Consider the following 16,219-nt stretch of genomic DNA (forward strand, 5'->3'; position numbering starts at 1 on the left):
TTTAGAAATAGAAATATGTTTGATACAGTCTGAAGCTAACCAGTTGTTAAAACATTTTTTCTTGTTATGTATTGACCAAATAGGCAAACCAAAAACACTTTTTTTTTCTCCAAAACACAGGCAAAAGTTTACAGGCCATTAATTTAAAAAAAAAGGATAATTAAAATATTTTAGTTATTGAGACCAGTAAATGTGAGTGAGACATGCTGAAGCTTTTGAAAATTTTGACCCAATATCAAATACACAAGTATTTTAATATGATCGAAATTTAGGAAATTACTTGTAGGCATCGATACAAAAAATCCCGTTTAATAAAATTTAATTATAATTTATACCAATTTTAATTTACTTTATAGTTTCTACTAAGTTAATGACTATCTTGGTTGTTTCTTCAAAAAAAAAATCAAATTAAATTTTATTATGTAGAAATATTTATGAATCAAATGTTAGATTACTATCATCCATTTGTGTCTGTAACTAGAGAAAATAAATTGATCACCAAATGGTTTGTATGTTTAAAAAGATCCCAGCCAATTATATTTTGTCTCTAAACAAACTAAAATCATCAACCAATCAGATTTTTGGTGAATTGGGTAAATAAAATAGTATCAGCCAATGACTCATGGGAACAAATTTAAAGTTAACTCTTTTCTGTTTTAGATGAATGATACATCTATGTGAACCTCCAGGTTTACTTGAAAACATTTAATTTTTTTTTAAATCCTGCAGTTTTGTAAATAACAATCTGAAACAATCAGCATCAGATTGCTAAAAGTCCAACCCACAAGTCCCACAACTCCATGTAAAACACATGTCAAGAAGTTTGAGAGTAAAATAACCAAGTGCTATGACTTGAATGAGAGCAAGTCAAGCCCCACATTTATAGTAAAGTATACAGGTCAACATGATAAGGGAAAAGGTGAATCTCATCTTTAAAACTTTCACAGTTCTAGCTAGAACATCTGTAAGGTTAATTCACATGTCTAGCTAGAACACGAATAATGTTAATATTTTATGTTAAACAACTCTCACCACAAATTTAAACTCCAGGAAGTAGAGAACTAAACAGCATCAACAGGTCAAAGTTCATATCCTTAGAGTGAAGAATAACACAGAAAAAGTTTAGCTCCAAATGTCCAACTTAGCTTCTCCTATATCCACTGAGAATCTGACACATTACGAAATGTTTGTAAAGTATTTTAGACAGGTGACTCACACAGTTGGTCAACTGGTCAGTGGCTTTGTCCTGCAGCAAATAATACAACTCAACCACGAGTCTTCTGCTGACCAACACGTTGGCAAAATCACAACAATCCCAGAACACATTTTGAAATAATTGTAGACATTTGTTCATCCATTATTTCATAACTAACTAGTTGTGTCCTAAATATGTTAGCTAGTGACTAAACGTGTGTCCTATGTCAGTTAGGGACTGACATGTGTCCACAATGTGTCCGTTCTCTGTGTCAACCATTGACTCACTGTGTCCTTGCCCACCCAAGTTTGTGTGGTCAGCAACTGACTAGCACTGCCTTTCATGTAAAAGCTACCAGAAAGTCCTGTCCTGTCTGACCCTGATCCTAGTCTATCTGAGGTAAATGGTAGAACAAACTTGTCTTGCTTCTACACAAGGCGAAGATGAATGACTCACTCAGTGTTGAGTGACTGATGGTTCATGTTGGATGACTGATGATGTGAAGCTAGTGACATCAAGATGACTTTGAGAAGATGACTGAAGAACATAGAAGGAGGCTGGCTACCAGTGGGTGCTACTCTCTACAGACCTAGTTTTGTGTATAGCTGATGACACTGTTATATCGGAACACTCGTCCGAACTTGTGTCCGTCTCAGATTTCTGGGAAAGAAAACAAAAAATTTTATCACTGAGATACTCATTGTTTGTAATATTCAAAAGTAGTTTTTTAACAAACTTTAGTAACTAAATGTTTTGAGTTTCTTTTCTTTAAAAACAAAGTTGAAAACGAATCTACAATAGACCCTTGCCACCTAAATACTACCTGCTTTAGAAATGTAAATATTGGTAATAAAATAATAAGGAAATACAACAATCATCACTAATATAATTTAGACAAATTTTAAAAATATAATCTTACAAAGGCAAACAGAAATTATCAATTATATCTATGGCTATACACTAATCTCCAACCCACCATCCTATCAGGGGAGTTAACTTTGTTTTTCATCTTCTTGACAGTTTTCTCCCTGTCCGACAGACCATCTGGTATGTAGGTCAGTTTGGTCAGCTCCGCCTGCAGGTTTTCTGCACTGCCAGTGGACAGCAGACCGTTGTCACCGCTGCCATCTTGGTTGTCTGACCTGTCACTGATGTCCTCCTCTGAGAAGACACCTTCAGAGCTCAGGGTGGAGAAGGACTGGCGGCAGGGGGGACGACAAGGTGTCTCGTCATCACTCACCTCCCCTTCCTCTTCTTCAGACCAGGATTCTTCAGAGTGCTAACAGAGACAAGAAAATATTGTTTACAACTGGAATTTTTTTTTTCAATTTAAGGGGGCAGGCTCCGTAAAAAAACTGGGAAAAAACTTAAATAATGAGCCTTTTTGTTTATGTATAAGTTAAGGTATTTAAGGGGAAATTTTTGCATGCCTTAGGGACTCTTCTGAAAATATGGTTGCCATAGCAATAGCGGCCATCTTGAAAAAATAACTTTTTGTGGAGTTCTAGAATTTCATTAAATAACATAAATCGGCCATATACTGGTCCTTCTTTTACTTACAATAAAAGAGTCAGCTGGTTAGTTTTTTAAAAAAGAAAAACCCGCTAGAAATATTTTTTTTCAATTTTTTTTTTTTTTGGTGAAATACCGTTAAATTTAGCATTGATTTTATACATTTTTCACCATACCAAATTTTGAAAATTCAAAAAAAAATATTTCTAGAGTGTTTTTTGGAGCCTGCACCCTTAAACCAAAATTAAGTATTTAAAAGCGATCTATTATTAGTTATTATTAATCAACAACCATATATAATAATAATACAAAATAAATAACATTTAAAAAAAATATTTTTTAAACAAAAATTTTGCAACACTTGCGAATATCATCACTTACTACACCCACAAAGTAAAAAACAAGTAAAAAAATATTTTAAAATGGACTGAGTCTTGATACATTTTCTAACAGTTTGCAATACTTTTTTTTAGTGTTTGATCAAAATGGAAAAATATAATAATATAGTAAAACTACTAATTTTCCAATATTGTTCAAACACAACATTAAATACATTTTTGGTAGCATTTGTAACTATTAAAAAAATTTATAAGGGTAGTGTTGGTTTAAACAGGGTTCATGCTCAAAAGTTCAAATAAAATTCCAGGAGTTTTAAAGGACTTTTATTGGAGTATAAAAAAAATTCAAGGAGATTTTAAAAACAAAAAAGAAACCCAATTTGTACATTTAAAAAATATGCTCAGGATAAATATTGTTACGTTTCTTTTCTGTCATTTCGACATGGTTAAAAATACCACTCTTTTAACTCTTATTTTATTACTAGTGATAATAATACAGTATTTTTACAGTAAACTGTAAACCTTATTAAGCCTGAGAAAAGTAATTCCAATAGTGTTTGTAGAAAATAAGATTAATATGCAGCTAATGAGAGTGACTAATGGTAAACAAGCACAAATAGGCAACTACAACAAATTTAGTAAATTTTATAAAGTTTTTTTTAATTTAAAAATAGCTGATCGTAATTTAAAAAGTAAAAAAGGAAACATTAAAAAAAACTTAAACAAAATTGTAAAAAACTTTGATCGACTGACCTTAGTGTTTCTGAATCTAACAGAGGAATTGTTTGGCTCCCTTTTCTGCAGGACACCGTCCACATTTTGTCCAGCTCTCTCCGTCCCCGCCTGGCTGTCCTCGTACCTGTCCTGACACCTGCCAGAGTTCTCAAAGATGTCAGAGCTTCTCCTCCGGCAGGACGGGCTCCTGTGTCTCCTGCTCATATCCTGGCTGCTGTGAACCCGTTTGACCCCCGACCCCTGCGAGGTCATAAGTACAAGATGGTGGTTGGTGGAGTTTGTGAGAGTCTGTTGTGTGACACTGGTGTTGATGGTGTCACAGTCGGTGTGTGACGTCGTCGTTTGGATGACGCCCGAGTTCAACTGTGAGCTAACAGAGTTTGTGCTGCTCTCTGGGAAATTTAAATTTTCATTCGAGTCTTTTTCTCGGACTGTGTACGTCTGGGGTTGAAGGTCAGCGGGGGATGCCATGGGCGAGCATGAACATGACCCTGAGCCAGTTTCATGACGAGACGAGTCAACATCCGGAGATGATTTCTCGCTCATTGTTTCAAGCGGTTGGTGTTTGGGGCTAGACAGGGGAGATAAATCACAGGTGCTCTCAACATCGGCGCTGACCTGGGACGACCTTTTGCTGCTGCAGGTGGCGTCACTACACCCACCGTCGCAGCCAAAGCAAACGTCGTTGATGTTATTGTCTTTGAATAGCGGTGATCGCCTGGAGATGGGAGACCTCTTGGTGCTGTTGTTGGCGCTGGAGGTCCTACTGCACAGCTCCTGACGTTTTTTGATGTTGTTCTCCATGTGTGAGATCCTCATCTCACAGCCGTCCACCTCGTCCTCGCTTCTGTACTCCCTGATGGCGGTCCCCGGCCCCAGGTACTTGAAAGTACCGGGGAACTGCGGGTGTTCTATGTGGTGTAGGCCAGCAGGGTTCAGGGCTTCAGCATTTCTGGCTTCGTGGTCCCGCGAGGGGGACTTGATGGGGGAGGCAATGTCCTTCATAGAGCCTCGGCTGTTATTGCGACGATGTCGAGACTTGCGCGTCCTCATCTTGGTGGGTGAGGGTAGAACCAGCTCCGAGCTTGTTGTCATGCTGCCTTCTGTGTTTTTCATGGAGTCTGGTATGTGGGCACAAAGTAACAATGGTACAGAAACTTAGGATTAGAGAACGTGATGGAAGGGTTAGACAGGAGTAGGTGCCAAGAGTAGAGAGTGGTGGTGACAAGAGTAGAGAGTGGTGGTGACAAGAGAGGGGTGGTGACAAGAGTAGAGAGTGGTGGTGACAAGAGAGGGGTGGTAACATGAGAGGGGTGGTGACAAAAGTAGAGAGTGGTGGTGACAAGAGTAGAGAGTGGTGGTGACAAGAGAGGGGTGGTGACAAAAGTAGAGAGTGGTGGTGACAAGAGTAGAGAGTGGTGGTGACAAGAGAGTGGTGGTGACAAAAGTAGAGAGTGGTGGTGACAAGAGTAGAGAGTGGTGGTGACAATAGTAGAGTGTAGGGGTGACAAGAGAGTGGTGGTGACAAAAGTAGAGAGTGGTGGTGACAAGAGAGTGGTGGTGACAAAAGTAGAGAGTGGTGGTGACAAGAGTAGAGAGTGGTGGTGACAAGAGTAGAGAGTGGTGGTGACAAGAGAGTGGTGGTGACAAAAGTAGAGAGTGGTGGTGACAAGAGTAGAGAGTGGTGGTGACAAGAGTAGAGAGTGGTGGTGACAAGAGTAGAGAGTGGTGGTGACAAGAGTAGAGAGTGGTGGTGACAAGAGAGGGGTGGTGACAAAAGTAGAGAGGGGTGGTGACAAGAGTAGAGAGGGGTGGTGACAAGAGTAGAGAGGGGTGGTGACAGTAATGAATAAGAATGGCGGTAGAGATAGATAGATGTGTTTTCTTTAATAATTATTTTATGGCTGCATTGGGCTTTAGTTAAAACAAATATGTCCAATCAAAATTATTACACTACTGAAACCAAGGAAAGACATACATTGTACATATTTTACACATATATAAAGAAAAAACAAAACGCTTAACAATTAATTACCAACACAATAGAATATTTTTCCATATAGCCACAAATCCAAAAAGAAAAGACTGAAATCATGGTTAATGACCAATATGGAACATCACAAGTTAACACATTAAACTTAGTTGTGTTGGTGGGAATCCCTTGTAACATTACAAGGAAGAAGGAAGAAGATGATTTACTTTAAGTGTAGTGGCAATCTGCATTATTTAGAATCGCCATGTGTAAAAATATGTGTAAAATAAAATCCTGCACAAATTTGCATTTTACAATTGGTGTTTTAGAGCAGTTTTAAAATTAAATTTTATACTATCCAACTACTTTACAAGCTGATGTTTGTCTAAAGGCCTACTAGACAGTTGCGTCACAATGCAGAGAGGGGGGGGGGGTGCGGGCCACATCAAGTGACGTCGAAACAAAAAAATGTCTAATTTTAATGATAATGTCTGATTTCCCCAGTTAGTAGACCAACGTGAGAATGTTTGTATACATCAGTTGACACAGATGGTGGATGTAACACCATCTAGATTATAATGTACGAGCCGACCCGCGGCGTATCACACGCCGCTATTTTGTTTTATTTTCTACTTTTCAGTAATTCATAATTTGTGAATTCGACAGTACCAATGCCGTCACTGAAAATATTTGCTTTAAAACACTAAAACCCTCCCCTCCCCCCCCCCCCCCCCCGTGAAAGCAGCCTCCTCTTAGTTACCTCCTCTAAGTTTAAAATCGTTTCAAACTAAATTATCTGCCCCTAGTAACCGTCACTAAACCCGTCTCTACGATTGTAAACATTTAGCGTGAACCACTGCTCGCCAGACCATGTGGGCCTAGAGAGGAGGAGAGGGGACTGCTATCATGCTATGCGCGCTTACAGCTTGGTGTTTTCTAACTTCTCCAAGAAGAGAATTATATATATATATATATATATATATATATATATATATATATATATATATATATATATATATATATATATATATATATATATATGGTGTAGTCGTTTGGCTGAGGGGGTGACACACTGGGTTACTGCACCTGGTGTCGGCCAACCCAATGAATGATACTACTGCTCCTACTCAAGCCAAGTACTGGAAGTCTTTACGTCACTCAACATTTTTATGTCATTTTTTTGGACCTCTAGTGAGTCTAAATCTTCAACAGTCCCCAAGTCGTCCAATATTTTTGGGCCTCTGCCCCATGCCCTTCAAATGGTAAAGTAAGACAATTACTGACCACACAGTGTGGCAACATGCTACCCTCATGTACCAAAAGCCAACGTTCAACAATTACATTTCCATGATATTAGATCTAGTACATTTGTTGGATGAACTGAAGCTCTGCATATTTTTCGTTATTTTCCATAACACTATATATAGTTTATATCGTCATTTAATTAAATATAACTACGCCGAAATATCCGAATCTAAGAATAGTTATGACGTTAACACTTCCTGGTTTAGTCTAGGCCTTTTTCAGAATCGAATAAACTTTCAGCCAGACTGGCAGTTATCTGCAACCCCAAAACTTTCGGTAAGATTTGTTTAATTAACAATTAAGCCCGTGTTAACATACTAAATGTGCCCCGTGAAATTATGTTTGATTTAGATTTGCGAAAAATTGCTCTTTAGAAAAGGTAGTTATATAAACGGTCAATGCATTGGTTATGCCTACGTATTTTTTTAAACTAGACTTAGGTCTAGATCTATATGCTATAAATAAAATAAACTATAAAGCCTACAACGAATGTTGAAAATAGTTCAATCAGCAAAGCCATGTATCGTATTATATTTGAGTCTATTTTCTTATATTACTGTGTATAATTCAGTAAGTCAGTTGAAAGCAAAATATTCGTATTTGTTGTTGCCTTTATGTGCCTCCTATCTATTGTTGTCTACCAACAACCTGTCGTGTTGTTCATGTTGTTCAGAGTTTCTTCCCGGCATCTCTTCGGGGGGGGGGGGGCAAATTTTTTACCCCCCCCCCCCCCCCCGAACGAAATGAAATTTATATAGAAAATATATACTTTTAACAGTGTCCGCCCCCCCCCCCCCCCCCCCGAAGAAAGTCTATCGCCCCCCCCCCCCCCCGAAAATTTCAAGTGTCCCCTCCCCGGAGAAAAAGTGTGGAAGAAACACTGATGTCGTTACGTCTGAAACCAACCCCACCAATTAAAAGTGTGTGATTTAATTTTTTGTAGGACACAATGATTGAAATTATAGTTATAGCCTTGGTCATGTGAATAATATTTCGACATTTGATCCAATTATGGGGAAATCACTGAAAACGCGATGCTACGGTACTTATAACTTATTTTATTATTTTTCAGGCTTCGAAATATTTTTGAAATGCTGAAAATCAAGTATTTGACACAATTTTCATCTATTGCTGTATTCTTAGTTTTATTCAGCTTATCATTTGATGATGCTGTTATTTCCACAATGATTCCTACACATATTTTCACTTCAGATAACTTAATCTAAGTGTGTATTTAATTTATTCATGTCATATTCTTTTTTTTTTTAAGTAACATGAGCACAACTTGTAAGACCTAATAGATCTAGATCTAGATCTACTATTTTTATTTGGCCTAAAATGGGAAAGCCCCGTAAGAATGATTATTCCCGATTTTTATTTACGTTGAATGCTGTCACTTGAAGGTTTATAAATACACAATGTATTTGTGGGTTTATCTTCAAATGATTTCTAAATTATTTGCTTGCGACCAATAACATATTAATTATTTTATGGCACAAAAGCAAAAGGTGCTGAAGTTTTATTTTAGGAATCCATTATTAGCCAAATATTCTTAATCAAATTATACATAAACTTATCTGGCAATAATAATCGAAGTTTGCGATCCAATTTGATATAATTACTTAGCGAAAATAGATCTATATCAAGATATCTTATATTTATGAAAGCCTTTGTAATTTTTTTTCATCGCTAATATTACGTAGATCTAGATCTAGATCTAGATCTAGGTGTCTTAACTTTTAACACTTTTAATAGGCCAATTGAATGTTTACTCTTTGGCATTTACAAGTACGATATTTTAATGGAGGCGAGCGAGTTGACGAGATTCCGTCCCCAATGTTGTCGACATGGAATAAAAACGTGCTTTTTAGATTTAGACCGTAAAAAAAAATAAAAAATAAAAACTTAAGCCTAAAATTAATTTAGAAATTTTATATTTTTAGAATAAATGTTATAAAAGTTGCAAATCCAGAGAACTTGAAAATAATTTGTTGAGTTTAAGGCTACATTTCTATTTATTTTCATCAAGCCTAAGTTATAACCGGATGTTTCACTTTCGTAAGACAAATATTGATTGGCTGTACAGTAACTTAGTGATCGATAACTATTTGTTTACAAAACTTTGCAGATCAAGTTTTTAAATAACTATGCAAATTTAAAACCCCATGACCTAGTTTTCTATTTTTAGCTTACAATGTGTACAATAAAATCAATGGCGGCCTATCCAATAGCAGGATGCCATTGTTTATGTCGCCATTACACGTGAAAACCAAATTGTTTTTGCTTTTTTTTTAATTTTTATTTAGTTACCGAAAATATTATAAACATCAAATACATCCAATCTTTAGTAAAGTCCGAAAAAAACCAGATAGACAGGATTTTATAACCATATTAATTGTAACTACGCTGTGCATGATTTTTAAATGAATTTATACACCTCTCAAATACCTTTGAGACTTTTCTCGCTGGTGTCCATTAAGGAATCAACAAGTATCGACTACTTCTTTGCATAGCAGACGATCGCTTCTTGCTTGTAACGTAACCTAAAGTAAAATCACACCTTTATAATATTACTAATAACATAATCCTACTAAGATATAGATCTAGATCTAGATTTCTTGATCATCTAGATTTGGAAAAAAAAATATAGATTTAGAAGCAGCAAAACTTATAAACCAGTGTAATATGTTCTACTCTAGTTCTAGACAGTAGCATAGGCATAAACTCTAGGTAGATCTAGATTCTAGATCGATTCATTTACTTTTCATTTGACATTTAGCATTTTAATTTTAATGATTTTAATTTTATTCTACAAATCTGGATCTAGATTGATCGTTTCCAGATCAGTAGATCTAGAAGTAGATTCTAGATCTAGTTACTAGACTCTAGATCTAGTAGTATCTACGTATAAGTCTAGAGTCTAGATCTAGTAAGTAATTTAAGTGGAAAGTATGCCCTAAGCCTAGCTACTAATGTCTAATAGTTAATAGGCTTCTAATACATCTAGAGCTATTCTTCTAGATCTATTTCTAAATTTTGGTAGATAATTTACTTTACATTTAACATTTTATCGATCTTATTCTAGATTCTAGAATTTTTAGATCTATTTCTATATTTTATCTAGATTTAGGCTACAGTGGCAACATGACATAGGCCTACATTACATGATAGAGCATTCAGACACAAGATTTTTAAGATAGATCTTAAGAGCTGTAGAGCAAATTATAATTTGCTTTGGAATATGAGCAGAATTTGCCATTCAAGTAATAGGATTGGCAGGTTTAACAGGTTGAGGAAAAAAAAGCTAAAATACATAGTCTAGGTTCAATTATATAGGGTGAAGTTGTAAGTTCAAGTATAGTGTTAAAAGTGTGATGAGTAAATTAATTAATGTGACAAAAAATAAGCTCAAGTCACTTGATTTTCAAAGTAAATAAACTTTATAAAAATCAGTTTATTTCTATGCATAATCCTTTATTATGTCATTAAACTATAATTGTCATATAGAAATACACTTCTTATAAAGGATATGTTTTAAAAACAACTGGGCTGTCATTTTGGCAGATCTAACTTTTGAATGGCCTTTCAATTAATTTTAATGGAGAAAATTGCTTAGAGATATGACAAATTTGACAGATGAGCAATGTTATGTAATTAAATAAACATACATTTGACACATGAGCAACGTTATGTAATTAAATAAACTCACATCTCGAGGTACCACTGTATATTTTGTAGAGTATAGATCTAGAGTCTTATAGAAGATCAACTTTTATTAGGTTATAATTTAATTAGTATTTAGTATTTGCTGCATTAATACTTAAGCAGGAAATCCCCCAGTATAGCATTGGAAGTTATCCAGTAATGTTTGTTGAGTTTCATTTACATTAGTTACTAGTGTAAACCGTGATTTATTTTTACTGTTGAAATATAATATAGATCTAGTCAATGTAGTAACTTAATGTTTGAACTTTAAGTTTAATCAACACTCGGAAACAGAAATAAATAGGCCCTAGTTATAAATATAAATAATAAAGTCAAGTGTAGTAATTAGTTTAATGTTTTTTTTTAAACACAGAAATAAAAATCTTGCAGAGGATTTGCACTAATCAATTTTGAATTAGATCTAGATCTAGTAAAAATGATTGCGCAAATATAAAAATGGCTAATAGAACAATATTTAGTAACAGCAATAATTATCAGTTACGTTTAAAACTGATTAGCAATACAAAATGATTAGCAAAACAGTATTCAACATGCAAAAAAATCAATCCATCCAATTTTTTAAATGTTCAATATTAAAAATAAAAGATGGCAAAAAATCAAGTATGGTTTACAGTACTTCCAATACATTGCTATAGACTATGCTTTGTTTTATTGTTTTTTAACTGCTGTACCATTCCGAAATAATAACCGACGCTAAACTGTGGTATTACGAATAGGCCTGTACATCTAACTCGTTTATTATATTGCAACACTTATTAATCCAGTTGTAATTAGATATGGATAAAGATTATATCTAGATAAATATATAGAATCTAGATCTGACTAACTCTATCTATCTAGTCTACAAAATCACCACACCTGCAAAATTGTATAAAATTAAGAAACCATGTTAGAGAAATTAATTAGAGTTTAGACTAGAGCATACACTGTTAATCTAGTTTGTTAATACATGTAATCCTATATTCTAAAGTTATGAAGGTATGTAATACTATGCATGTCTTTTTATCAAGGTGTATGAAGGAGAAACATATAGACAGTGGAATCACCCATCAATAGGGCTATAAAGACATAATTTTGTTATTCAAAGGATCCAATTACAAAACTGCTTGAGGTGTTTGATGAAGCCTACATTTTTTATTCATTCAATAGAATTTGATCTAGCATTTTAATAGACTACATATTTTTTAAGTCAACTTTGATTACTTCTGAGAAAACATATTTACAATTTAGTCAATAAGTTTGTGTCTCTTTTCTAGGTTTAAATTTTAGAATCACATTAAGATGTGCTTGAAACTGAATTTTTGCCATTATTTCACATTTAAAATACCTTTTTGTAAATTGTAATAGAAGATATATACTAAGCTTCAATAGGTTGAAGGTATTTTAAATAGTTTATGTGTGATGATATCATTTTAAGGGGGGGGGGTGGAATCTGGCATGAAAGACTATTGATAGATGGCAGATAAATATTTAAAATGTGAGACAATTAAAAGCCACACATTTTAAACATTTTAAAGTTGACATTAGCTAAAACTAAAACATTATTTATAGAAGAAAAGCACAAGTAATGAGAGTTTTAAGATTATTTACTTGATTTTGTTATGAAAATAATTTTATTGCATATAGCTTCTTCTTTTTCTGTGTTCTTATTTGAGTTTATCTAGCTGATAACTAAGTGAAAAAAATGGCGCTTAATAACCAGTTGACACGTAATCCTTAATTGTGATGGAAGCATGGTCGAGTCGGCAAAGCTCATGGTTGATAAATTCGAAAAAAAAAAAGTCTTGAGTTCAAACCCTCTGGCAGATAAGGCTTGATCCCTCCCAACACTAAAAATTAAGAAGAAAGAAGAAGAAGTGAAAAAGAAAAACAAATTAACACAAAAATAATAAAGCTTTTATGAAAAAGGCATATAGTTTGAGAATGTGCTAAGCTACTTTTTAATTGTGTACCAGTTAAAACAATTCAAATTTGATATCGATCGATGTAAATATTTTTTTTTATGTAGGCTACTATCTGATTTAACTGTTATTTAAAGTAAAACAAATGTGTAATTGTAATTTAATGTGATACAATGTAATGTTGGGTGAAGTAGAGTTCAGCTGATTCAACTACAGTTGAGTTCTATGACCAGATTAAGTTAGTCAGCACCACACGAAACTGTATTCACATCACTAAAATAGAATCTGGAACTCATCCTTAAGGTTGACTTATTAAATGATGACAAGTTTTGTAACAAAATCATAAAATGTAAATTTATTTTACAATAATTTTTTTATTGCAGGTAAAGTTGTCAGAGATGGGAAATACAGGTGGAAAGGAAAGAGAAAATCAGTTGGCAGAGAAAGGTAAAATAATTTTTTCTAGGCAACATGTTTTGTATTTGCTGTAAATGTTTAGAACATCCCAGTTGCTTTACAAATAGAGAAATGCTTTATTTACTGGAATAGGTTTGTGTTTAATCTAATTGAAACTTTGATGTTAAAATGTTTTAGGTCTAACACATAGACAAGATGAGACAACACAGTTGGAAGAAAACAAAACTGAAGCTGGTTTTATACCAGGTGAGTCTCGGATTGTGTAAAATATGTATGTAAAATGTAAGAACTTACATTTATACAGAGTTTCTGGCACATAATTACATTATTTACATACTTATGATGCATGAGTTCTCTTACTGAGTCTGTTGACAACTGATGGTTAGTTAAATGGTCATTTGGCAGGCAATATATACCACATGATACATGTAAACTCTACTTCATCTGCTTCAGCTAATAAAATAAATAGAAATAAGAACTTTCTGTTAATTATTATAGTTGCACATTTTGTTTGCCAAGTACCTTATTTTAAATACATTTAAATTTGTATTTTTTTAAATTATGGATTCCCTCCCCTTGTAACTCTTCAGGACATCATGAAGCCGAGATCTGCTATGGAGGTGAAGCTGACTTACACAAGCACTATACCGGCTGTAAGAAGAATCCAGGTCATATTAACTTTATACCTGTTAATGATTTTAACTTGGATCATCTCCCCTCACGTTACCGTGACGTCATCATGTTGGAGGTAATCAAAGCTTTGTCTGCCCTAACGGTCCTGATAAAGGTCAAGTACACCAGTCTAGAGAGACCTAAGTCTGTTCCATGCTTCAGTGGTCAGTATCCATTTTATAACACCAGAGGAAGTGACGTGTTGAGGACAGGGACAGGGAGGGTGAGTCGTGTGGTCAAGTACACAGAGAGTGACAACAAGGGCACTTGTCCATGTGGCAAGTGTCAACACTCGGACACACCCAGCAAAGTGTGGGGGGAGGTTTGGGTGTGGACAGCCACACACGTGGTGTTTGATGAGAGTGAGGCGAGACAGACCAGGTGTGTTGTAGGTTTTGATGACAATAAAAGTCCTGGGGTCAGTCTTGATGGCTGGGGGGTGAGGGAGGCAGACATTGAGGGAGACAGGTGTAGGTTTACATGTGTGTCATGTGACTTAGAGTTGCTTGATGAACTGGACAAGATGTATCAGCACTTTGATGGTCTATGTAGGAAAGTAAGGGACAAATACTGGAGATTTGGTTATGTGGACAAGTTGACCGTTATAGTGTCACATCCTCATGGCTGTCCTAAACAGGTCTCTGTAGGACAATGGACACACGTACATAAGAGGGAAGTTTGGTCCAAGTACACGTACACAACATGTACATGTCCAGGCTCCAGTGGAGCGTTTGTCTACATGACGGGATATGACGAGTGGTTGAGGACACGTCCCCACAGTGGATCAAACTCTGTTGAAAATTATAGTGGGGAGGGTTTCTATTGATCCATCTGTAACTGTTGGTTCTCTCCCCTTGTCTAATGTAAACAAACAAAATGGCGGCTCCCTTCATAAAACTTAAATTGTTTGGTTTCTTTAACGCCATTTGTTTAGAGTTGTTAGACACATAAACAAAATTATAAACAAATGTTTATTGTTGAGAAATGAAATATTTATAGGCTACACTTGTATCTTTGTTTTGTTTAAACCTCCACATTAGATTTGTTATCGCCATCATTGTCTTTATTTATACTTTAATTCATGTTTGTATTTGTTTACAAACTGTTTGTATTTGTTTACAAAACTGTTTGTATGGATGCCAATAAAGATTTAGAAGATTTCAGAGTTTCTTTCATACATTTTGTTATCGTTGATAATCTTAATGTTTTGTGTTGATGATAAACAAAACACAATGGCGGTGAAGAGAAATGTCGGCAATCAAGTTTGTAGTTGAGACTTAATGTCGGCAGTCAAGTTTGTAGCTGAGACTTAATGTCTGCAGTCAAGTTTGTAGCTATGACTTAATGTCGGCAGTCAAGTGTGTAGCTGAGACATAATGTCTGCAGTCATGTTTGTAGCTGAGACTTAATGTCGGCAGTCAAGTTTGTAGCTGAGACTTAATGTCGGCAGTCAAGTTTGTAGCTGAGACTTAATGTCGGCAGTCAAGTTTGTAGCTGAGACTTAATGTCGGGAGTAAAGTTTGTAGCTATGACTTAATGCCGACAGTCAAGTTTGTCCCTAAGACTTAATGTCGGCAGTCAAGTTTGTAGCTGAGACTTAATGTCGACAGTCAAGTTTGTAGCTGAGACTTAATGTCGGCAGTCAAGTTTGTAGCTGAGACTTAATGTCGACAGTCAAGTTTGTCCCTAAGACTTAATGTCGGGAGTAAAGTTTGTAGCTGAGACTTAATGTCAGCAGTCAAGTTTGTAGCTGACACTTAATGTCAGCAGTCAAGTTTGTAGCTGAGACTTAATGTCGGGAGTAAAGTTTGTAGCTGAGACTTAATGTCGGCAGTCAAGTTTGTAGCTGAGACATAATGTCGGTAGTCAAGTTTGTACTTAATGTCGACAGGCAAGTTTGTAGCTGAGACTTAATGTCAGCAGTCAAGTTTGTAGTTCAGACTTAATGTCGGCAGTCAAGTTTGTAGCTGAGACTTAATGTCAGCAGTCAAGTTTGTAGCTGACATTTAATGTCGGGAGTCAAGTTTGTAGCTGTGACTTAATGTCGGGAGTAAAGTTTGTAGCTAAGACTTAAGGTCGGGAGTAAAGTTTGTAGCTGAGACTTAATGTCGGCAGTCAAGTTTGTAGCTGAGACTTAATGTCGACAATCAAGTTTGTAGCTGAGACTTAATTTCGGCAGTCAAGTTTGTAGCTGAGACTTAATGTCGGCATTCAAGTTTGTACTTAATGTTTTCAGTCAAGTTTGTAGTTGAGACTTAATGTCGACAGTCAAGTATGTAGCTGAGACATAATGTCGACAGTCAAGTTTGTAGCTGAGACTTAATGTCGGCAGTCAAGTTTGTAGCTAAGACTTAATGTCGGCAGTCAGTGACTTAATGTCGGCAGTCAAGTTTGTAGCTGAGACTTAATGTCGACAGTCAAGTTTGTAGCTGAGACTTAATGTCGA

At 35.4% G+C, this 16,219-nt stretch overlaps 2 protein-coding genes across 2 annotated transcripts; one reads left to right on the top strand and one right to left on the bottom strand.

Annotated features, from left to right (window-relative positions):
- Window positions 1-1,320: 1,320 nt before the first annotated feature.
- Window positions 1,321-4,900, bottom strand: LOC131955811 (uncharacterized). The gene is made up of 3 exons (XM_059320094.1): window positions 3,799-4,900; window positions 2,172-2,474; window positions 1,321-1,855 (listed from the first exon to the last, which is right to left on the bottom strand). The coding sequence occupies exons 1-3, from the start codon at window positions 4,894-4,896 to the stop codon at window positions 1,757-1,759; spliced, it is 1,500 nt and encodes a 499-aa protein (XP_059176077.1). The 5' UTR covers window positions 4,897-4,900; the 3' UTR covers window positions 1,321-1,756.
- Window positions 4,901-7,270: 2,370 nt separating this feature from the next.
- Window positions 7,271-14,599, top strand: LOC131955819 (uncharacterized). Its single transcript, XM_059320100.1, has 4 exons — window positions 7,271-7,333; window positions 13,068-13,131; window positions 13,279-13,347; window positions 13,692-14,599. Exons 2-4 carry the CDS (start codon window positions 13,083-13,085, stop codon window positions 14,597-14,599), a joined length of 1,026 nt encoding a protein of 341 aa, XP_059176083.1. The 5' UTR covers window positions 7,271-7,333; window positions 13,068-13,082.
- The last annotated feature ends 1,620 nt before the right edge of the window (window positions 14,600-16,219 follow it).

This window comes from Physella acuta, unplaced genomic scaffold (genome assembly GCF_028476545.2).
Source record: "Physella acuta isolate Inbredline_101_S28 unplaced genomic scaffold, ASM2847654v3 ptg001106l, whole genome shotgun sequence".
Lineage (NCBI taxonomy): Eukaryota > Metazoa > Mollusca > Gastropoda > Physidae > Physella > Physella acuta.